This window comes from Electrona antarctica, assembly GCF_951216825.1.
Source record: "Electrona antarctica genome assembly, chromosome: 22".
Lineage (NCBI taxonomy): Eukaryota > Metazoa > Chordata > Actinopteri > Myctophiformes > Myctophidae > Electrona > Electrona antarctica.
Genome location: NC_136805.1, coordinates 20,051,330 through 20,077,052, shown reverse-complemented (window position 1 = coordinate 20,077,052; position 25,723 = coordinate 20,051,330). Strand labels below are relative to the sequence as shown.

The following is a 25,723-nucleotide window of genomic DNA, read 5'->3' as shown; positions in this document are numbered from 1 at the left end:
TATTAAAAAAAACTTTAATTCCCTTTTCAACATTCCCATCATAAAATGCAAGTAAACATGATTACTTTCCAACAAGGACAGTTTGCACCGTGTGCTTACATCATATTAAGCTAGTTGAATTACAGATAAAATACACTTTGTACAGTATTTAAGTACTGACTTGATTCAAACACTATGAGCATAATATTGCCAAATCAACAAACAATATCAAATAAATGCTGGTTCAAGCAAAATAACTTGTTCACTTTTGCCAGTTATACATGAAACATTTGCTGCAGCATGCATTGACAAGCTCTTCAACACAACGCAGAAAGCAAAATACTGTGAGAACTGAAGTTGCACATTTTAAAAGTATTATGTACAATTTAATCCCACTGTTGTATCGTTTTATTTGGTCTAATCCTAAATTAACTATGGATACCTTTTATTTCACAATGTTTTCCTGAGATTGCCAGTATCATAGTTATCCATTACACAGAGTGACTGAAGAAACTGAATCACTATGAAAATCATAATTGTCATTGCTAAAGGTAATAGGCATTGTTCAGCTGAGTAGTGCGGTACAATGGAAAATGTCACTGCCCTTTGACAATCCTTGCTCTCATAAGGCACAATGATGATTGTGTGCGTTAGTAGCCTGGCTAATAAGCAAGACTCATATCACTGTCGGATTCGTGTCTGGCTTATTAGCCAGGCTAGTGTGTTAGGGCTGGGTGCAATAACCGTGATTATTATTATGTTTTAATTTCCCCATTCAAAACAACTTTTTTGGGAGATACCACCATACCGTCGGTAAACAGTGATTAATTCCCACAATAACAAAACATCCATACTGCCCCAGCCCTAGTGTGTGTGGTAGTAGTAAACTGTAATAGCAGTTCACCAGTTACTCCTAATCAAACAATAAGCACACATCTGTGACCTACAGTACTGTCAGGCTAGGTAAAAGTAAATATTGCTAATCTTGAAAGAAGTATTAGAAAAGCTGATATGAGGTATAAGCATTTTCAGGCATATTCAGATAGAGTAAGCCTAGTTTGTAAGGCGAGGACAGGCTGTAGAGTTTTCACATTTACGGTTCCATTTTGACAACATAAAAAGTGCAAGGATGCTTCATGATTACTGTCAATCCCTCCCTCTCCCCAACAAAGGGACAAAACCATACACTCTCATTCTGTAAAAGAATGTTGGACAAAGTGTGAAAATATATACAGTACTACACTGTTATGTTGCCAAAATCTCACCCCAGAGTAGACCAACACAAAGCACCGTAAGGCAAACTATTCCAAGTACATTAATGCTGGTTTCAGACAGCATTAGTATCAAGACTATGGCCTTAATATTGGCAATATGTATACATTTCACTAAGACATTAAAAAATATCACAGTAACAAAATCCCAATAGCATTTTCAGTACTTTTACAAATTAAAATACTGGATCCATTACATTCCATTAGGGCTACATTTCGACTCATAATTGCTGTGTATGGAGACCCAGACAAGCTAGTACAGTCAGTCAATAGTTCAGTTTTAAATATATAGAGAGGAAAATTGAAGAATGCATGTATATAGTAGCTAATACATGTCCTGTGATGTGCACAGTTAAAGGGATATTTCACTTTCAACTAAAATAAACATTAAAAAAAATTAACAAAATAAAATTAAAAGGTTAATGAAAAAACATGGCCTTTTGTTTTTATATATATCTTCTTTTTTTAATGTTTATTTCAGGCTTTCCTACTTTGGGCATGTCATTTGGTGCGAAAATTGTGTTCGAATTCTTTTTTCAAAAACAAAACAAAATCTACAAGCTTACAACCCGTCGCAATGCAACATGTTGAATTGTAGATGAGCTTTTTATTTTATTTTTTTGAATGGATTAAACACTTGAACCCTACCATCCATATTCTCATCTACAAGCTTGAGATTTAGCAAATGGGCTATTTTCGGCAAAGAGATTTGGAGCATAGGGGAAAAGGAGCAGACCTAGTCTAGACCCCTGGGGGACACTGGTCAGTTAAGTATAGCTTTTAGTTGTTGAGCAGATGTTTCCCTGCGCAAACTGATGACTTGTCTTACTGGAACAGCCAAATGTTCTTCCCTTCTGACTGACTGTTAAAAGTTGGTATACTCTACCTGGTAGAGTCTACCAAAGTTGCATGTTATGTTTTGTTCAACCAATCCAGTTGACTGCTACAAACATTTTCTGACAGACAAAAAAAGAATCTGGTAATTTCCTGTTACCATTGCGGTCCTGAGTGCATTGAGTTACTGTTGTGTTGTGGGTTGTGGTGAGGGGTTAAGGTTCATGACTGCTGACCGCTCCACTGGTTGGCCATGGGCCGTCGTAAGAGCTCCTCCACATGGCGTGCCACGTCCATTGTGTCATCCAGATCAAAATCACCATCTGCATCCAACATGGTGTCACTCCTGACAGGAGAGCACAAACCAATAGAATTACTGGCTTGATACACATGCAACAAACACATTTTGCAAACATCATTTTCACCAGCTATGCTGTCCTACTATTTGCTGGGTGGGTCGTTATCGAATTGGTCTAAAAAATATTTTCACCGATATTGATGACAATAATAATGTGACCGTCACTGCCTTTGTACTTGCAGAGCAGCCAGTCTGCCTGTCTGTCTGTCTCTTTAAGAGCATCAGCTGTTAGTTACCATCTACTTTCACCAGAAAATTTAACATTTTAACAACACAATAAGTTAGTAAGTTGGTCAGAATGGCTGATTGTTGGTATCGGACAACAAGGATGTCTATTCCCTTTTCAATGCACTATACCCCTGGGAGATGGATTGCTGAGGTGTAGTGCATTAGTGCAACACATACTAGTGCATCTTCTCCCAGTACTTGGAACACAATTTAAGTTACCCAAGCCGTGCTAGTACGCAACTCATGCACTGAGTTGACTGTGCCCAGGATCGAACCCAGGAACATGTGGCCCAAAGGCGTCAAAGTCAAAGTCATACGATTTGTCACACACGTTACCGCAGTGAAATTTGTTCTCCGCATTTGACCCATCTCTTGGAGCAGTGAGCCGCAGCCAAGGAGCCTGCAGCCGTGCCGTGCTCGGGAATCATTTGATTAGTAGATTTGACCCCCCAATCCAACCCTTTGATGCAGGGAGGAATTGGGTCCCATTTCTACAGTCTTTGGTATGACCCGGCCGGGGATCGAACCCCAACCTCCCAGTTTCAGGGCGGACACTCTAACCACAAGGCCACTGTCTGGTAGAGCGTGTGCTCTACAAACTGAACTACCTGGACACAAAGACCACACATCTAACACCACAAATCTTCTTTTATGGGGATCCCTGGCACAAAATATTTTCAGATGGGGGTCAATCAATTTATGGGGGTCCTTGACATGAAAATGTCTGAGAACCACTGAGATGACCACTCAGATGGCGTGCTCTGTGACGGCACTCCCTCATCTGGCTGCTATGATTTGCATTTTCACATACTCGAGTAGACGTTCTACTGGCCATATTAAAATGGAAAAGCTGTTGAGATTTAATATTTGCTGTTTGTTAAGTCGTACCTCACTGTACAGTTGGCAATATTCAAATGTGAATTAAAAACTATATTTATTATGGAGAGAATTACATAGCTTTAGAGGTCAAATTAAGTTCGGTTTGTATGTACTGTATGTTATTTGTCTTTTCTTTTTCATGTTTGTTTTCCTCTTTTGCTGTAGTGTCCATGGACACAAGGGAAAAAAAGAAAAACAATAACAATACAAATAAATAATAATTATTATTATTATAAATAAATAATACAATATAAACACTGCAAAGACATTTTCCATTTACCAATATTTAACACCTTTCACTTCAGTATGGCCTCACTGTTTTGGTGTTCCACTTCCAACGTTTTGAAATAAGTGGTGGAGCCATAATTAGCCAATAGGCAAAGAAATGAAAATTTGAAAATGAAACTGACATTTGACATATTCATGGGACAAATGAGTGAATAAAACGGTGCATGTACTGACATGGGGGGGTAAATCTGGGTAAAGTTGTTGGGGTGGCCCACAGAGGGAGAGGCAGCCTGGTCCATGTATGTCAGGTTCCCAGCAGGCTCAGGGTTGGTGAATCTATGGAACACAAAAACCTAATGAGACAAGTCTTGTATGGGTGTCCCACAATGGGTGGCACAAACATTTTCAGATGGTGGTCTGTGGCCAAAAACATATTCATTTGGGGGCCCTTGACACAAAAATGTACTGAATAATGACAACCATTTTGTACCGAGACAGACAAGTATCAACTATATGTGAAAATGGAAGTTAACAGATTTACGCTGCCATCCAATTCCCAAAGAATGTAAACACATTAATTTAATTTGTATGGAAAGGGTACCGCTTCAGTTAAATGTGGACATATTTTCCAAAATGAAAAAGCATGACGTTAGCATCTATATTCAACTTCTCATTCAATACTTCCTCTAGTCTAACAAATGTTGGGTTTACACTCCAAAAGGTATTTTCCTAAAATAACAATGCAATAATATATTGAATATTCAGGACATGGCTGGATAACTGCAATCCATCTCTTTTGGGTGTAGGTGAAGCTTGGATATACAGTTACAACATGGGATTCAAATACCATTCCATCCTGTCATATGTAGTCTTTACTGTACATGCCTGACTGTCAAAATGGTTTTGGTTGTGTGTTTGTTTAGTTATATGCTATAGGGCTGATATAAAAATAACTTACTCTGGCACAACTTGCTTGATCTGTGGTTTTACATAGCCGTCCACTGCTTTTGCTGTGAGAAAAAACAAAAATATAAATACATACAAAACATCATTTTTTTTGCATTACTGGCATTTGGACAGGACAGATTGGCATATTTCTGCAATCAGGTACAAACTACATAGCTATACTTTTGGTGGTTTTCTAACTTTAAATGAAAGTGCTACACAGTTGAGCCGTCGAAAACTGTGTTAAAACACTACAATGTAATTTGTAGAGTCTGTGTGCAGTGCACTGCAGTAGCATTTGTATAATTTGTAGAGTCTGTGTGCAGTGCACTGCAGTAGCATTTGTATATTATAAATGTGGGTTTATAATATAGGAGAAATATATCAATCATCCATAAATTTGGAGTTGGGTAGAGAGCAACATACAGAGTGGTGGGGTGTAATACTTGGAGAACACCTCATCCTTGGGCCGGTCTGGGTAAAGGAAGATCAGGTGGTTGAGGTCACTGATGCGGTCGGCTAGGGAGCGGATGGAAAAGTCTTTGGTCGTGTATGGCAACAGGTTCCAGACCAGCCTCTCACCTAGCAGCAGACAACAATGATCGCTTTCAATACAATTATTCAGTTAGTTTCAATAACGTAAATTAAAACAAGCAGAAGGAAAACATCGTACAATTTATGACCAAAACAGTGAATATTAGACAATGACATGCCTGTGTGGTCCTACAGATGCAAATTGTATTGTGCAATATATGTTGATGGGGGGGGGGGGGGGGGGGTGAGGAGGGGGGGGTGAGGATTCAAAATTAAAGCAAGATAATAATGGAACTCTTGAGCACCCAAATGTACATTTAAGTTCTCCTTACTGCCAGAAGGGGGTGGTGTGGTACTATAATAACACAGAGAACTGGGTTACATGATGGTTTACAGTTCAGCTAAATGTCTGGTCCTCCTAGCAGGTTCACTGCACACAATCTTGCATGTCCAAAACCGTTAGTTTTCAGGAAAAAAATAAAATAATAATAAACTCACTCTCAAATGCATTTAATGCAGTTTAGTTACAAGCTCTTGTTTAAATCATTTTCACTGGATAAATATTTATAAAACCCAGATACATTGTTTTTTTGTCTTTGTTTTTGTTTTTTTGTCTGCCCACTCTTTCTTCTTTTTCTCCTTCTGAAATGTACACTCTGAAGCGATATTGCCCTTTGCCCCTGTTAAGTGTTGACTTGATGCCATATGTGGTCCTGAAGAAAGCAAGGATGTTACAGAGACACTGGAGATGGAGTCACTTGGAGGGGGGAGGGAAGAGGGGTGAAAAAAAAAATCCTGGGAACTGCACTTGTGTCCCATGTATGCATAGAAATGCTGTTATTGTACTGCTTTTTCCAAATAAAATAAATATTATAATTTAAAAAAAAAAAAAACCCAGATACACTTTCAACCTAGCATCCCTATTATGGGCAGTGACAAAATGTCAATTCCTGCACTGGGTTACCTGCTTTGTTGGGGTTCTCAGCAACCCAGGCGATGGTAATGCCACCGATCTCAGAATCACTGAAACGGAGTAGGAAGGTGCCATTGGGTTTGGACATTAGCATGTCCTGGGCCTGCTGCTTGTTTACAAAGCCCAGGATGGCCCTGAAAACAACAAACAAACACACACACACCACCACATTTTAATTGTGCACAGTTTCCCTCCAATGTAGTTTATAGCCATAACACTGCCAGGATTAAGCACTTAAAAGTCAAAACTCCATTTGGCATGCTAAATAGGGCTACAAATAAGAATACATAATTGGTCCAGGCACCTAGGCTCCTAATGCAGGATGACAGCGCATTGCGGGTTCGAATCCCGTTCCTGACAAACTTTGCTGTATGTCACGTCTCTCTCCCCTCGTTTATGGTCTGTCTCCACTTTCTACCATCAATAAAGGCAAAAAGCCCCCCAGCCCCCAAAAAATACATAATATACATATACTGCACCTATACACATTTACTGTATGATGTATTTGTAAAGTGCTTAGCACTTTACAATGTGCATTACGCCGGGGCTCCACCGGGCGCGTCACGCGTGCGTGCGTCAAAAAACGAACCGGGGCAATTTTAATGTCACGCAACGCGGGCAGTGGAGCCACCCTTCATTGATTAAAAAGGGAACATTCCCTGACGGTGACGCGACGCTGACGCGCCCGGTGGAGCCCCGGTGTAACATTCAGCCACCGATAGCGAAGGAAACTATACAAGGCCCCCCAACTTGCTCATTGGGGGTTAAGGGACTTGCTCAAGGACACTTTAATAACCCAGGGGAAGTCAGTCATAGGCGCCGGGGTCCCCTGCACTATTGGGGGATGCCTGGTCTATTTATTTATTGTTCCCCGACCGGCGCTGGATGCCTCCTGAGCTACTGCCATTCAAATACATACATTTGCACACACAATACTATACTGTAGCTTGTCCTTAAATATGAAAAGGTAATGTTATTTAATATATAGTTAGTTCAAATAATCAGAAGTATGACTTCTTGTGTTTTGCACTCATTACCCATCATTCCAGTGTGGTTTGAGATGTTTCTTCATCAACTCCACCACTCCATCAAACCACTGCCAGAAAGTGAAGCTGCGTCCAGGCAAACTTTCCTGCACAAACAAGCACACGCAAAAATTCAGCTTTAAAGTCTGTTTGGCATTTCTGACTAAGCTGAGACGGAAGCGTAGTGCTTATTGGGCCACTTGGGCACAGGCAGTCAATTAAGATCTTGCCCAGTCTAGCTTATGAAAGATGGGGGCAATAAAACAAGACAGGCTTTAAGCACAGGCACAGCACAGGCTTTAATTCTTATCTTTCTAATCTTGTTGAGTAACATTTTCAGCATCAGAATCTGATTTATTGTCACATCAAAGGTTTACAAAAAAAGAAAGAAAAAAAAGACACCCATATAAAGTAATTTTATAAAGGTTCAATTTATATGTGCCTGATTACGTATTATAATGATATTATAACCACTAATACACCATTTTAGATGACACAAACGACCTTGGCATGACGTTTGGTTGATATTCCTTAATTTGCTCTCACCCTGTTGAACTGTGCCCAGGACATGGTCATGGTGTTGTAGTCTTCATTGTTGTTGCTGGTGCTGTTGAAGGCCTTCTGAGCCAGGAAGATCAGGTTGTCCTCTGACAGGCCACGGGCACTGTGCATCTCTGCCTTGTACTTCATATCGAGGGCCTCGCACAGCTGGGGCCACAGTACTTTGTCTGGTACCATGAATGGCACCCTGCCCTGAGAGGGACAGACTGGATGCATAACTTAATTTCCAAAAGAAAAAACATCTTCCAGAGGTGCCACTGAGAACCACAAAAGAGGTTGAGCAACATCTGCAGTGGTTAAAGTGTGCAGTCAAATTACAAGGCTATTTTTCTACCTTTGGTTTCAGATTAATAATCTTTATTTCACAATGCGTGGCATTGTGAAATCCATGATCTCGACCGCGGTCGAAAAATGATGATGAATAATCTTTGTTGTTGTAGCCTGATTTCCTAAACTATTATTTCAATATATTTTCCAGGGCATGGAAATAATGTACTGAGTTTTTCAGGTTGAATTTTCAATAACCCAGATTAGGGGAGCATTTTTATTTTCATTACGTATTGGGGCCACCAGCCAGGGTGCCTGGATCGCTGAGCCATGGCCCAGGCCAGCTCGTCAGACATTTGCTAACTGGAATTAAACTCTGGGATTTATATTAAAACGTATTTGGTGTGACATGACCAAACTACCACACAAAAAGTCGTAAACGGTATGACTTTAGCAAAGTGTTTCAAAACCAAGCCATGCTTATGCAAGATCTCATATACTGTAGTATACAAAATCCAATTTTGAATGTCATTGTCTGACATGATGAGATGAGTCATATGAAAATGCTTCATGCAAAGTGCCTTTCCAGGCATCAATGACTCACCGGTTCTGCAAAAGCATTGTCCCACAAGACCGTTGCAGTGGCATTGTTGTCTTGACTACCATGAACTATCACCACCACAGGCAGCGATAATGTCTTGTGGTTAAACAAAAAGAAGAGATACAAATGTACCGGTAAGTTAATGAGTTAAGTGGCAAAGAATGTACTGGAATAATTAAAAATATTTAACTGATTGTGGGTAAATTAGTGTTTAACATAGTTAAAGATTGTGTAAAGCTACAGTGACACAACTACAAGAGCATGTGACATTTCTTACACAAATATTTGACTCAGTCCTCAAAACATTTCAAAATTGTGTATAAAGGTCTTTGTATGCAAAGGTCCTGAGCTAGTTTATTACTCAGAACGCTTTAATAGTATACAGCAATTATACAGCCAAAATCCTTGCAAGTTGCAACGTTTGTAATTAATCATTTTGGAATAAAATGTAATGATTTAATGAGACGGCATAGGTGGCATGGTTAAAAGAGACACAAAAAACAAGCTCACAGGTTACTTAGCCAAAGTGCCCTACAGCATACATGGGCAACTGGCGGCCACTTGCGACCCCCACCTTCACTTAATGACAAGATTAATATCGGAATACTGATATATTATTGATTTCAGCTGTTACAATTATTATTATTTTTTTTATAACTTTTTATCCCACGATTTTGTAACTCATTTTTTCACCCAGTGACAATTATCTAATGTAATCCTGGGCGCTACACTTCCTCTGCCAACCTGGGGGGGCAGCGGACTGACCTCATGCTTCCTTCTATACATGAGTAGTCCAAGCTGCTTCTTTTCACCTGACAGGGGAGAGTTTCCCCGGCCAGACGTAGCGCATGGAAGGAACACGTTATTCCGACCAGTTCCTTTCCCCTCCATCAGGCCAGGGGAGGTAGTTTAGAGACCAGGATTAATTTTAAAAAATGGACACGGGGAGAACATGCAAACTCCACACAGAAAGGCCCTTTCGTCAACCCCGCCTCGGGTATGGGCACTGATGAGGAGGTAACACGCCCCCAGCAGGAATCGAACCCAGGACCTTCTAGCTGTGAGGCGACAGCACTACAGACTGTGCCACCGTGACAGAGCCGTTACAATTCTAAACATGCCCCGCTTTAATCACTTCAGTCTATATTAGTAGCTTATTTCTATTTGTTAAGTTCACAAAGTTAACTTAACATAAGTACAACTAAATGCATTTGATATTAAATAAAAATGGATTCCAATTCAGGATTCCAGTAAAAAAAAAAGGCAAAACTAGCATATCTACCTTTGCCCTAGAGCAAGACACTGATGGGCAAATGAGCTCTCATAAAAAGGTTTCTCTGGAACAGACATTTTCTAGTGGTGCATGCGTGCGCAATGGGAGTGGTAAATGTGAGCTGTATTACTTACTTTGACATGGAAGACCAGTTCGTTCCCCCCCACGCTGAATTGGGACTCAAACAGGACCGTGAATTTCTCCTCAGTCACAGACTCTGCTCCCCGACGGTCTGAGCGTTTGATCCGTTTCAATTGCTGAGTGCACACACACACACACACACACACACACACACACACACACACGCAATAACAATCCCATTGAATCCTACAACCTATACAATCACTGTATCACTCTTCGAAAGGCTACTGATTAGATAGATAGATAAGGGAGTTAATACATGCACTAGTCACTGCTAAAACGTACCAATATCATTATTTACCATGCTTCTGAAGTGTGCACTGAGGGTGCCTGTGGCCTGGTGATATTCCATCACACAGTTGTTGTTCAGAATCTCTCCGCTGCTCTCACTAAAAGATAGACACAACTCGGTTACAAACAGTCCTGCCAGCGAGGCCACGAAACCATTGTGTGGAATAAAACAATACAATCACTGCCACAGAGGTAGAGTTCTCAAATTCTGCCTGGACACAACCCTTGGGTTCCACGAAAAATAAGAGGCAGGGTCAAGCCTTTGGCCGGCCCAGTTAGGGCCAGGACTTAATTTTCAGGCCCGTTGAGAACTCTACACCTCATGCATTTGTGCGTGGTGCTCACTTGCGAGTGCTTTCGTTTTTCAACAGGGCCTTGGCCTGCTGCTCGCTGACAATGACGGCCTTGACTTGCGGTGGGTTCATGTGCACGTTGAGCTTCCCACCCACCAGCAGACGCACGGTGGCGGCAAACTTTGTCTGCGTCTTCAACACCTGGGGTGGCTGCTTCTCAATGATGAAGGTACTAGAGGGAGTTAAAGGATGGAAGAAGTCTGACATTTAACATGTAAACAACATGTGAACAATCCCTAAAAGAATTTCAAAATTGGATATGTTGATAAAACTGAAAGCAATGAAGCTGCTTCTATAGCTTGCTTCCTTTTACTATAGGCCTACTCAGGGCGACAAACTAAAGCCTAAAGCCGCTTCTGTGGACAACACAGAAGTGCCTCACAACTGCAGAAATTTGTTTGGGGGCGATAAAGTATAGTTTTTGACCGCAATGGAGGCGAGCCGTCTCACGCAAACTTGAGCCACGAGAGGCAGCGCCAAGGAGGCTAAATCGAGCAAGTCGCCGTGCCGAACACTGCGAAGTTCGATTGAGCCGACTCAGCGCCTTTCGAGTTGCATCCCGAAGTAGCTACTGGCCAATCACAGCGCGTCCTTGCATAATATAAGCGGTATAGGATTTGGGATGAGGCTACTCAGGGCCAATGCAAGTCAGGAATGATGCATGTTGGGAATGCATGCCCCACCCGTTCATGCAATATTGTACTTGTTGCCAGAGTACACATTGTACCTATTGTCAGAGAACCTTGTACCCACTACCATACGACCGATCGGCACCAAAGTGATGAAACCGAGGGGTTTGGTTGGTGATGAAACCGAGGGGTTTGGTTGGTTGACCAATCAGGGAAGCCGGGGATATATCACAAATTCAGTTGTCATCTGGTCTGTCATTATGGTTAAAAGATAACATAAGTTGACAAATTAATTCATGAATGATATTTTTTTTTTTTTCATTTTTTATTGGATGATGTGAATATATTTATGCTGTGGCACCTGGTGGTGGGCCGTCTAGAAGTGTGTCCATGGCTAATCCTGCAAACCACTGGACCGATGAGCACCATATTTCTGGTTCACAAAGCCTACCAGTAAACCAAAGTAGTAAATCCCTGATGATATTTCACATATTGAGAATATTTTGTTTGTGTGAATATTTGTATCTAATCAAATACCACAAAGTGGAAAAAGCGCCACTCCAAAATAAAGTATGCAAAACTGGCTTTTCCACTTTTGTGGCATTTGTGGCGTTTAATTTATAGCTTATATAATACATATATATAAATATTTATATATTTACCCACTGCCTAAACTAAAAAGGCATCCAGAGGAAGTGCACCTGCTTTTTTCTTATTTGTATTTCATCTCAAATCATTGTCTCATATTTTGGCAAGACTAATGTTATCAACATGTCATCAACACCTCAAGATTCACAGGGAAGCCATGTTGTTGAACCTGTTTTGTTTGCAACAAACACTATTAGAATGAAAGATCTGAGATCTTATCAAGTTCAAACCAAAAATATTTTGTTTGATCAAATTAAACCTTGTTGCGCTCTCATACACACAACCATAGTCTCACCTGGTAACGAGGGCAGAGATGATGTCTGTGATGTCCGAGTTGAGCTTGCTCAGCAGTTCTTCCATGGGGCCTGGCAGGGGCAGCTGCTGGGTCAGGTGTTCACAGCGACGGATCTGCTGCCGGTTCTGCCAGACCAGCTCTGCCAGCTTCTCACACCTGATGGGTGGAGGGGGCAAAGAAAAAAGAGATCGAGTGTAATTTAGGTTACGCATTTTGTATTTTTCAGAGGAAATATATGTAGATTGATAATGATTATTTGTAGACATATTTAGCTATGATGGCAGTGACATATACTGTGTGTAAGCCAATTTTCTTAGTTGCGCAACTTGTAACAAATATAACTTTGTAATTGCGAATGTGTGATGATAATGTTCTAATCTAGTAGTTCTAGGTGCAAAATTAAGCAAGACTGAGCTGAGCAACTACATAGAAATGCTTTATACACAATCTGCCAGAGATAAGCACCTTTTTGTCGGTTCTCCTCCCTGTCTGCGAGCACTGCAGCCGGGTGCAGCTGCTCGCTTTGATCTGCTCTTTACGAGGGTGTCACTCATAACTTTGGACATGCTCCAATTGATAGCATTTTGCAAACGTTCACATTATGAACATTTGCTCACAGCTGCTGGTGTGAAATCAGCGTAAGGCTCTGGTATGATGGGATATTCAGCAGGGTGGGACACATGCTAGTTAGGAGTGAAATGTCCATTCTGGGTAGAAGGCTTGCAACTAAGGAAAAAGAAACCAAGGCACTCTTCTCCTTTGTTGAAGTGGCTAGTTCATAATAGAAGTTAAAAACTGGGATACTCCACGCGTAGCTGCCACCACGGCCTTCTTCAGGGTATGAGGGCTGTTGGTTTTAGTTTACTTTCTTCCTATCCGAGTCAGTGTTGCAGTGTGCCAGCAAAGCATGCTGTTTGCATACTGTATTTCTTCATGGTAGAGAATGCACTTTGCATGACCTTTTTTATAATTTTTTTCTTGAAAATACCCCATTGAGGGAACATTGTCCATTGTCTTCCACCGGCATCACTGGCACCTGCTTCCCTGCCAACGCAGGGAATTCTGAAAGTATCCCATTGGGAAAAACATTCTTGACATTCACTGTCTAAATAACACTAGTAGTAAGAAAATAATACATTAACCTGGACTAAATATGATACCCACCAGGACTGGAGGACGTCTAGCCCCCCTTCAGCTGGACCTCCATTACCAGACACCTGCTGTCTCCTCTTCCACTGGATGAGCTCCTCATCCAGGATCACAGTCTGCTGCTTCCTCAAAATGTTCAAGGTCTTCTGGTGCTGCTCAGCGAGGTCCTGGCCACCACACAGAGCACAACACAGGTTCTTAAACACAAACACTCAAGACAAAATACTCAAAACAATACTACACTGTCATTAAGAACTCAGACATTAATCCTGTGAATGTTGGCTTTGCAATGTGCCAGCAAAGCATGATTAAATGCTAAAAGGGTGCATTTATATAGCGCTTTTATCCAAAGCGCTTTACATAAGTTGTGCATTACCATTCACCCATTCACACACACAAACACACAAACACCGATGGCGGAGGAAACCATGCAAGGCACCAACCTGCACATCGGGAACAATTAGGGGTTCAGAGTCTTGCTCAAGGACACTTTCACACTATAACTCTGGAGGAGTCCGGGTTCGAACTGGGAACTTTGCGGTTCCCATCCGGCTGCTCTACCGGCCACTCTACCCCTGAGCCACTGCCGCCCACTGGTTTCCCTTTTTTTACACAGTGTATTTCTTTGTGGCAGAGAATGCACCTTGCACAACCTCCAAAGTATTTTCTTGAAAACATCCCATAGAAAAGAAAATGCTCTTCGGGCTTTCCATAGCAGACTACGGTCACATTCTCACCTAATACTTCGGTAGACTCGATGCGAATGGCCGGAGAAGTTGGGATTCTTGCATATTTAATTTGCCGCGGTTTGCCTTCACACTGTGTGTGTGTGTGTGTGTGTGTGTGTGTGTGTGTGTGTGTGTGTGTGTGTGTCAGCCACTGTTCTTTTGGGCACATGAACGAGGCACAGCGGAGACGGGAGCGCAAAATGATCCGAAGTTTACAATAGTATAGCGTACTCCCAAAGTCCCATTGATGATCCGATCACCATATAGCCTACAATTATGCATATGCCATGTTAGCTATACAGTTTATAGATCATGCTGAGCTAAACATGCGTTTTAATTTTAAAGTATTTATATTTAAACAAGATGAAGAAAGTCTCCACTCGGATCCCCACACACAGTGACAGCCCTCCATGTTTACGCACGACAGACAGAATATTCTGTACACTGCAGTGTTTTTTTATGTATTTCCTTAAGCAATAGATTAATGTGCTCGTCCTGACGTCCTCATATTTTGAAGAGGGCTTAATTCGGTCTCCTTATTTGACCACGTCACATGGTAACCTAACGGGACATCTTTGCACTGCGTAAAAATGAATATCCCTTCTCAGTCTCCAACTGTGATTAGCTCCTTATCCGCCACATGATAGTTTCAGTTTGCTTCATTTCCTTTATTTGCTACGGATTGCATTCCCACCTGCACCGAATCGTAATCAAGTGCGATTGGAAGCGAAGCGAAACCCCCGCTTTTGGGCGGAGTAGAATGCGGTTCTTTGATGCGCATTAGGATTCGAATGAAGCTTCACACCTGCCAAACGAAGCGCACTTTCTGACAATGTGCAGCAGGTTTCGTTTTAATCGCAGTAAAGCTTTCTGGTGTGAAGGTCACCTAAGGCTCAAAACGCATCACATTGCGACATATTTGTGAGCCAGTGGGTCAGTGACATCTGTGTGCTGCCTTTGTTGACAGTTGATTCATGCCATAAGTTAGCACACATCACTCTTTCACTTTGTGTAGACACGCATCCTCTTTCGCTTTGAGTTGGCATGTATCCTCCTCTTTTGCTTTGTTTATGCACCCATTTTCTTTCGCTTTGAGTAAGCATGTTTCCACTTTCACTTTGAGGAGCCCCCTCCGGCCCTCCACCCCAAAAAGATTCTCATTGGATCTGCACTAATCATGTAGGTGAACCATAACTGATTCAAAGAAAGTTTGCATTAATTTCTTACTGAGGGCGGGGCAGGCAATTCTTCAGGGAGACTGGCAAGCAGGCTAAATGGAGTGGCAGTAGGGGGCAGTGGGGCAACAGAGTCTCATGAGGTAGAGTGGACTTCTTAGAATCGGTTCGATCCTCTGCTTCTCCTGGCTGTGTCGTTCTTGAGCAAGATACACTACTACACCACTCCAATGATGTAGTGATCAATGAATCATATGTTTTTGTTTCACTATTTCCACTCTCCTCTCTACCCAACATGGCTTATTTTGAAGAGGAAGTCAGAGCACAGGAAGTCTGTTTCAGTTGTAAACAAGCTACCATGACACTTTTGAAACTGAAAGGGAAAGTTACGTCTGCTGTCAAAGTGCTAGTCGCTAAACACGCGACCATATTTACAATATGAAAACCATGCATCTGTCACTTGAACAACACTGGAATTACTTAAACACGAACCTGCAGCAGTAGGTGAGTAATTAATTGTATCTGTGTTGGACGTTTGTTGTGGTTTCAGACAGTGGTTGAGCTGCTAACAAATGACCTCCTGCTGCTTAACGACTACAAATACACTGTCTGTGACTCTGTGTACTAGTCTAGCTTTGCATCTTTTGCATCTGCCCCCGTGTGAACAAAGACATTTATGAAGAAAAACTCTTCATAAATGCAGTCCATTTTACCATTTGTGTGTAAGTGGCTATTATTTAATAAATATAGATAGATGACTGCATCCTGCAAAATTATCCCTGTCTATTAAGCAACGGCTAACCCATTTAGACTAAGGCCGATTCCAAAAAATGCCTTCTAAATAACGATTTAAGTTTTCTGAAAATGTTCAAATATTTATCCAATTTTGTCAAAAATGTTATATTGCTACAGTATACAGTTACAGTATACTCATACTGTACATAGCAACAAGACCACAAAAGGGGTTCCCGTCCTGAATGGGACCATTACCACCATATTGATTCTTCAATAATATCCCCGAGTCACCTTTCAAACTCTTGTCATTGTGTATGTGTGTTTATGTGCCTCTTGCATCACTCTACAAGCCAGTGCATATTCGAGAGAGAGAGTGTGTGTGTGTGTGTGTGTGTGCGCTCCCTACCAGTCTGTATTTCTGCAGTGTGCTAGCCTCTCTGGTGAGCCAGGCCTCCATAGTGGCTCTCTTGCTCTGCAGGGCCACCTCCCTCGCAGTGCGTTCCGCCGCGGGTAAGGTCGAGAGACTGCTGAGCTGGCCTAGCAGGATTTAAATCAGGATTAAAGGCCTGAATAGAGATCAGCCAACATGTCAGGTAACTACTGATTACCAGGTTAAGGATTCATTTTAAATTTTGCTGAACAGTGGACAATGAGTAAAAGTGAACCCACCAGCTATTGTTGCCTGCGGATTAGTTTCATGTCCTGACGTTTTAGTAAATATCAACTAAATCCCCATATGAGCCTAAGAAGTACACCCAAAGTCTGCATCTTGGCCTTGTTGCATGAACCTGGATCAAATCAAAACTAATACGAACAATGTTGTGACTCTTCAGAAAAATACTTTATAAAGTGTGCCATTAAAACCAACACTGACAATAACTGGTGTTACTATGAAAGGTTATACCATCCTGGATTCAGTCCAAAGTTAATAAAGCATTAGTTCAGGTTCAACTGAGTTCTCTGGAACAGAATTCAGATAACAAATAGCAACCAGAATGTGAGTCCCGTTCATTTGTCAAGCACATTTTGCAGCTGAGGTGCCATTGTCTGTACACGTTCTGTGTAGCAGCATTACTAAGGTCAGTTCCACCAGAGATAACAGATCACACACAGTTCACTACAGTACGCGAGTTTACAGTCTGTGAAAAATCACAATAACTGGCTGTTGAGTATGAGAGAGAGTGAGGGATTAAGAGAGCATGCAAACTGTACAGGTCCATCCCAACGAATTAGAATAATCTGAAAAAGTTCTTTATTTGCCATAATGTAATACAAATAAATAAACTTTCATATATTTTAGATTCATTACAAAACTGAAATAATTCAAGCCTTTTATCGTTTTAATATTAATGATTATGGCGTACAGCTCATGAAAATCAGACCACTAAAAAATAAACGATTTTTTTAAACGAGAAATGTCGACCATCTGAAAAGTATATTAATGTATGCAGTTACTACTTGGTCTGGGCTACTTTTGAACAAAATATTTAATCAATGGGGCGTGGCATGGAGGTGATCAGCCTGTTATGGAAGCCCAGGTTTGCTTTGATAACAGCCGTAAATTAATTTGTATTGTTCAGTCTTGTGTCTCACACCTTCCTCTTGACAATATAACCAAGATTCTCTGTGGGGTTCAGGTGAGGCCAGTTGGCTGGTCAGTTAAGCACAGTAATACCATGGTCAGTATACCAGTTACTAGTAGTTTTGGCACTGTGGGCAGGTGCCAAAACAACAAAATATTTTTTTAGTGGTCTCGTAAAATATTCTAATTCACTGAGATAGGATTTTTTGATGAGCTGTACGCCATAGTCATTAATATTAAAACAACAAAGGCTTGAATTATTTCAGTTGTTGTGTAATGAATCTAAAATATATGAAAGTTTATATATTTGTATTACATTATGGCAAATAATAATTTTTCAGATTATTCTAATTCGTTGGGATGGACCTGTATGAGAGAAAGCGATGAGTGATGCATACAATCTACCCATTTTCCACTACAAGGCTGTGCCACACTGTGCTGTTATGTGAGCCCACTATTAATATAAACGCGAGCCATTCTTAGCCCCGCTTGCCACCTGGTGCTGGATTGTTTAGAATGGGGCTGTGGAGACAGTTTTTAAATTCTACGTGACCATGACTGGACTGATTGGACCGACTCAGAGGATAGAACTATCAAATATTTAATATAGTTAAAAGTAAATAATAAGGTACTGTTAGTGATATAATTCAAGCCATCTTCAAAATCCAGGCTGACACAGGCATCCAGAAACAGCTGGACTTCAGCTATAGAAACAAAGGCTACATTAATGTTAGCCCGCTCACATTACAGCTTATAGCTGAAAACAGCTGACTGCGTCATTGGGTCACTATAGAAAAATCACACCTGTGTGAACTGAGTGGTGTAAGGTCTTATATAGACTGATCAACTGTGGTCTGACGTAATGTCTGACGTAATGAAATCACACCCGTGTGAACTGGGTGACCATAGCAACCATGCTCATTTTTTGGTACGAACAGACACGTAAACTAACAAAGCCAGTTGTAGGAGTGGTTTACACCACTCAAAAACCATAACAAAGACCACCACCTTGATTGTAACGGAAAGACAAGCTATAAATGCCTCAGCTGTGCTGCGTCCCTCACAACCCTGCATAGCCTGGCTCTTCATAGTGGTAACAAGGCAATAGAGACCCCCACCGGCTCACCCTGCATACGCAGGTTCTCCTGGTACTGAATGATGAAGTACTCCTGACTGTGCTGCAGCTTGCGGAGTTCATTCTCCGTCTCCTGTGTGGCCAGCCGCAGCTCCTCAAAGGCCTGGTTAATCTGCTGGTGCCGCTGTGAGAGACTGTCCATGGCACTTCCACTGCCACCGCTGACCTGAGAAATCAGGAGAGACAGACAGTAGACTTCATGGAGTTCAGTTCTCGGGCGCGGCGATAGGTGAACGGATATTGCATCGACGACATTATGGTGACATCCCTGGTTTGATTAGAGCTGGAGTCCTCAGTCGCATGTCTTTCCCTCTCTCTGATCCGTTCCTCCACTATCATTATTAGAAACAAAGAACTTCTCAGCCTCATAGTTTTCAGAAATGTGACCCACATTTACTGTTGCTTATTATGAAGGATGGATAAGACTTGGGCAATGTTTAACATTAAGAATGCCAATAATTGTAATGTGAGAGAATACATAAAGGCCTATATCCAAAGGATCGCTCCTCAACAGAATCTTCAGAACATGAATAAGTCATTATTATTTATAATTATTCAATTGTATAATAATTCATATCTTCCACACTTTCTGTCTTTATATAAATAACCACTCTTTAGAACCTGAAAATGAAATGCTAATTAATCATTTAAATCCTTGTCGAGGCTCTGTAGGAACCCTGTGCCGTGACTGGCAAGACTTACATCTGTAGCTTCCTGCACCAGCCTCTGTTCCGACTGAAGAATGTGTTTGATGCAACGCACCAGCTCCAAGGGGCAGCGGTCATATGTGGTCTAGGGACAAAATATACACACGTTAAGAAACTATTGATAGGAATTAGATCAATCAAGTTACACAAAAGAACAAAACTAATTGACATCTATCGCTGTCACTGTTCAAGTAAGGTAGACGTATACAATTACTGTACATACTTTAGATTTTAGCCTTCTATATCTGCTATTTTGAAAAAAGGAAAGGGAGGCTCCGGCGCCCCGCACTCAAATCTGTGCAAAATCAGATTTTAAAGATAGTAAGCTTTCGGTCATTAGAACTTCTTCGGGCCTGAACTTAAGAGGTTGGCTCCGCACATTTGAGTGCGGAGCCAACCTTTATTTTTTCATATATACTTCATTGTGACTCCAGCACCTTACCCAAGTCTACTGGCAGGTGAACGGTGGTCTTTTCACCTTTTTTTGCATCTCTTATTTTTGACATTTAAAAAAAAATAAAAATCTTGAAAGTGCTTGAAATATGTTGAATAATTTTGAATTACGTTTCAGAACTACTGATTCAGAAGGCATTCGTTTCAGTTTCTTAATGGGATAAAGGGAGTACTTATACCTGACAAAGACCCACAGAGGTCGAAACGTTGTAACAAATAAATAAATCTTCCTGGGAGCTACAACTCAGTGTGCGGACATCCCTTCCTTTTTCATTGTACGTATATTTTTGACCAGCACCTGCAGAATGTCTTGAGATGTGCGTGCTTCCTGTCGGATCCTATCTATAAAGGGAGTACTTACCTTCAGCTGGTTGGCACAGTGGCCAAGCTTAATCTTAAGCAGGAAGCCGTCCTCTCCCACCTGGTGCAGAGCTTTCTTCTGAAGCTCAGCCACCAGATTGTCCAGCAGACGCTTGGCTTTGGCCTCCTCAGCTGGGTTGTCCAGCTCCACAGAGTCCCTGGTAGGACCACACCACAGACATTAGTTTTCTTAAACCAGACTTAGTGTGACTTAGTTAGGGCTGAACTGTAGGGCACCGTTTTCCAAAACAGTTAATTTTTTTGTCCAGCTTTTAGTGTGTGTAACCCACATTTTGTCCTAACAAACATTAAATGCCATTGACAATGAATGGACAATTTTGAGTGTTTGTGTAAACAAACATTGCGTAACAAACATTGATGACGCAAATTGTGATTGGCTGGAATGAGATGGTGTACGATGATAAAAGTGCCCCTCACTTCACACAGGTGTGATTTTTTGTTTGCTACATTTAGTTTTTGAGGGGCCCCTCCTATGCCCAGCTTTCCTGGTTTGTGTGAACAAACATTGAAGATAAAAGTGAGGACGGAAAAGTGAAGACGCCAAAAGTGATTTGAATACACATCTGTCAGGAAAGAAAACTTGCATCTGTAAGCAGTGTGACATGACTTTCAGTAGGTTAGGTGGGCTTAAGACACACAAGCGTATCCACCATGGAGGAAAAACGTTCCACTGTAAACGATGTGATAAGACCTTCAATGCGTTAGGTAACCTGACAATACACCCGAGTGTCCACACTGGAGAAAAACCGTTCCACTGTAAACAACAGTGTGATAAGACTTTCAGTCGGTTAAGTACCCAGTTGAGACACACCAGCGTATCCACACCGGAGAAAAACCCTTTGTTTGTAAGCAATGTAACAAGTTTCAGGGAAATCGGTCACCTGAAGTCACACCAGAATATCCACACTGGAGAAAAACCTTGCGTCTGTAAAGAGTGTAATAAGAGGTTTTTTTCAGTCGGCTGGCTTCTCAAGGACACCTCCAGAGAGAGAGAGAGAGTGTGAGAGAGAGAGTGTGAGAGAGAGAGAGTGTGAGTGAGTGAGTGAGTGAGTGAGTGAGTGAGTGAGTGAGTGAGTGAGTGAGTGAGTGAGTGAGTGAGTGAGTGAGTGCGTGCGTGCGTGCGTCATTACACTAGTTTGGGTCCCATGGACAAATCATATGTCTTTTGGGTCTCAAGCTGAAAAAAGTTTGGGAACCAGTGCTGTAGAGGACTCCGAGCAGAAGTGGGCCCCTGAGACAAGGCGCACCACGCAGGCCCACTGTTGTGTGAACACTGGACACGCCCTTGGGCCTTTCAACCACTGTCCCAGCTATGGATAAATAGCTATCTGGTGTCTCCCATATTGTCATTGGATTGACAGAAACTAGGCTGGAGGACCTGACTGTTCTCCAGGACTTGGATAAGCACTTCTGACACGCTAAGCCAAAGCTGACCAAGTAGTAGTAGACCTTTAGGGATTCATTGGCCTGCTGTAGCAGACTAGCAGTACCATGGGAGAATTAAACATTCTACCTCTGAGCACTCCCTGCATAATAGATTGTCCATTATTGTTGTGGCCCTTAACTTAACTATGGATAGTAAGTTACAATGTGTGCAGTTTGTTGAACGAAGCCACCCAAATCACAATGCGGTGTTCAGTTGCATAGCTGCACTAAATAGGTGAGCCTATAAGTACGCATGTCCGTGTGGAGACGGTCTATGACACATTTGGCCAAATGGAAATGGCTCTCTTTATAAAAACATAACCAAGTGCTTCACAAGAACAATGGTTGTGTAACCAATTCTTATTTTAAACACATTTCAACTTTTGTGGGCAGGTGCTTCTGTTTCCTGATGTCACATACATATATGTACAATTATTTGACTGTCATATACATAGGATGTATTATGTTATATATAGGAAATATGTACTGTACAATGTACATGACAGATTACATTTTACCATGTATACAGAATAACATAATTGTGAGCAGATTTAGGCTGTGCATGGTGCATAATGTGCAATCTTTGTCAATAACAATCACCCCCAAAAGAAAACAAGAAAAACAAGAAAATGTTGAAAATGCTCCAGGACATAACCTCTATTGTGGACTCAAACATGTCCTCACAGATAGCCACACTTGAGTTACTCTAATTCCAGTGGACGCACCTGGCAAACATACTCAAATCTCATGGGGACACTTACAAATACCATGAATCACAGTATGCTTTGTTGGAGATGAAAGAAGGACAGCTATAGATAAAGTGCCCCTCGGGGCACAGGTCTCCACCAGGGCAGGTCGGGTTGTGGCCTCCTTGTGATGCTATAATAGACCAATGTGAAAAGGGTGCCATTTCTTCTTACGCCTTGGATGGCAATTGGATGATTTGAGGCATTTTGTTAATGCAAAAATCAACCTGTTGGTGGCGCTATAACAGGCCAATGTGAAAAGGGTGGGATAAATTTCTCAGCCTAGTAGGAATTCACAGATTAACCATTACCATGGTGTCTGGGGATATACTGCAATCTGCGCATCTCTAAGAGAATAAAATGTTCTATATAACAGTGGTTCTACTTCTGTCAAGCGATCTTTGAAGTATAAACTATTAAAAAAAAGTAAAATGCTTTAAACAAATTTAGTTTACAAAGCAAATAATCTGTGCTTGGTTAGCACTGCGACACATTATCAATTTGTGACCACAACTAAATCAGACATTAAGGACTGGAGATAGGCCACCAAGCCTGGTACATACCACAGCTGGCTCTCGATCCATTGGGCCAGATAGTGTCGCACTTCAATGGGGAAGTGCTGGCCATACAGCGCCTGCATCTGGTGCAGAGCCTCGCCCTGCAACTGCTGCGCTTGGATCCATACTGCCATGCTCCTCCCCTCCCTCTAAGCTCACTGGCATAGGTAGACAGAGGGGAGGGGGGATATTGTGGGTGGGGGTGACAAGATAATGGAAAAGAGGGAGATAAGATTAAGGCTGCCAAGATCATGACATTTTACTTGACATTGATTGACTGTAATTGATAACTGCGGTTTAGTCTAGTCTTAGTCGAAATATCAAAAACCTTAGTCGACAAAATTAACACTGCAAGTTAAGCTAAACCCTTATTGATCAACAGAGGGAAATCCAGGTGTCATAGGAGCAACAGAATGAAACAGAGGAGCAGGTGAGTCAAGAACCACACAAAGATAAATAAAAACAATAAAACAATTAGCTTAGATGTTAGTTAGTTTCATTTATTGTCCACATGTGGAAATGTGTCTTCGGTCTCAACAGCAAAAAACAAACAGTTACAACAACAGTCAGCAACAACACTTACACAATTATTTTTCCATGGCAAAAAAGTGCAGGACAACAGTGGCAAATACATTGAAAAACAACATTTCTAGCGAGACATGGTATCATTTAGTGCCTTAATGGCATTTGGGATGAAGGAATTTTTAAAAATGTTACAGTTAGCTTTTGGCACTTTGTACCGTCTACCAGAGGGAAGTAGTTCGAACTCCCTGCAGAGTGGATGAGAGGGGTCATTTGCTATCTTGACAGCTTTTTTCCGAAGTACTTCCTTGTAGATACAACTTAATTGTTTCTGTCTCTTCCCAATGATTTGAGGCTAGGTTCACTATTCGCTGCAGCTTGCTTCTTCCTTTTACATTAAGATTGCCATACCACATTGCCATGTTAAAAGTCAAGATTCCCTCTATCAGGTTCTTATAGACCGTTTCCATGATATGCTTGCTCACTCTAAAGGAGTTGAGCTTGCGTAGTAGGTGGAGGCGTTGGTTACAAGTTTTAAAAATCTGGTCAGTAATTTCACTGAAATTGAGTTTGCTGTCAATATATGTGCCTAAGTATTTCAAATTGTCTACTACCTGCACTATTTGTCCACTAATTGTAATGGACTGCACAGGTTATTTTTCCTGAATGATCTTTCATGAAGATTCTGGCACTAGCTTGCCATGTGTAACTGGTCTTGAGCAGTTGGCAGTGGTGGTAGAATGGGGTGTACAGTGTACGTACTGTACAGAATACGTACTGTACAGCATATCATAGCAATAGAGAAGAGATAAAAGAGAGGATGTTCAGATAACAAACGTCATCAGGTTGTTGTGTTGGTGCACTGGATCCTAGCGTCACCTCACATCAGACCTAAACATTGCCCCCCTCGGGCCCCTCCTCCTCTCCATCCACGCACAGTCGCGCACACACACACACACACACACACACATCCTGGTGTGTGATCGTAAACAGCTATGCTTCAAATGCTCCTCTTTATTGAACTCTAAAGGCACTGGACAAGCTGCAGGGCTGAAGTTGCAGCTTTATCAAACAACAAATAAATGCATGCTGTTGTTTAATGACGTGATGCTTAATTGATCAATCGCATCTGTCACTGTCACTCACGGCTGCGCCCAAGACACTGAAGACAGAGAAGCGGTTGTGCATTTCTTTATGTTGAGCCATCTTGTCTTTTGTGTACAACAACTTTCTGTTTTAATAATTGACAGAAGCCTGCTTTCCAACCAGTTTGAACACGCCTATGGTGTTTATTTAAGTCTTTCAGGATGTTTCAGGATGACAATTGTGGGCCTTTTGGACGTTTATTATAAATGTTCTCACTCTGTATTCATAAACAGGGTGTATGTGTGTCAGTGTGCGCACGCATGCAAAGTTGGTGGGATTCATTTATTATGAGTTATGGTAAAACAGCGAAGCTATTTAGTACTAGCTAAACTACTAGCATAACCAGAACAGTGATTGCAAGCTATGCACTCCTACAAAACAATCCTCCAAACTGAACTTACAAATAATGCGACACAAGTTGCAGCAACTTACCTTGTAGAGACTGTAAATCCTGACCATGCACGCACAACACTCTTTCTCAGCCACACGGCTCCGAGTCCGTTTAAACCTCACGCTGTTTAGCTAAATGTTTGTAACTATCACATCACTAAACAGCAACAAGCTTTCAGCTTTAGAGCGAAGCAAGCAAGCAGCCTGTTGCATCAATCAGGCTAACTGTTAGCTCAGTTGGCTAGCTGCTGCTGCCACTCATTTCCGCTACGTCGACCACGCCCCCAAGCTGCGTCACGCGCCCCACCACCACCACAAATGAGTGTTTTTGACAACAAATGTATGATAGTGAATGGATTTTTTTTACCAGCTGCTGTGTGAAGCACAGCGGAGCAGGTTTATGATTATGATCGATCGCGTTGCCTTTCTGGTAGTGGAAAGCCTGGTGAGGCGAGGTTAGTTTTCTTTTAGTTTTCTGCATTTATTGTTTTTATTTAATTGAATAAAAATAATAAATAACTGGGCTGCAGAGTAGTTTTTGTTATAAATGTAAAATGCTATATATATATATATATATAT

General features: G+C 41.5%; 1 protein-coding gene across 2 annotated transcripts; it reads right to left on the bottom strand.

Annotated features, from left to right (window-relative positions):
• On the bottom strand, positions 1-25,406 carry LOC306915866 (signal transducer and activator of transcription 5B-like). Of its 2 annotated transcripts, none has more exons than XM_079493521.1 (19): positions 25,187-25,406; positions 23,093-23,244; positions 20,339-20,495; positions 19,520-19,609; positions 18,809-18,983; positions 16,507-16,637; positions 13,478-13,629; positions 12,314-12,469; positions 10,734-10,913; positions 10,399-10,486; positions 10,091-10,213; positions 8,687-8,779; positions 7,801-8,007; positions 7,267-7,361; positions 6,221-6,363; positions 5,149-5,304; positions 4,736-4,787; positions 4,012-4,113; positions 1-2,430 (listed from the first exon to the last, which is right to left on the bottom strand). In XM_079493521.1, exons 2-19 carry the CDS (start codon positions 23,218-23,220, stop codon positions 2,307-2,309), a joined length of 2,352 nt encoding a protein of 783 aa, XP_079349647.1. In that variant the 5' UTR covers positions 23,221-23,244; positions 25,187-25,406; the 3' UTR covers positions 1-2,306. The 2 variants fall into 2 exon arrangements, with proteins under 2 accessions (XP_079349647.1, XP_079349648.1); XM_079493522.1 differs by having other exon boundaries at positions 1-2,407.
• Positions 25,407-25,723: the final 317 nt, after the last annotated feature.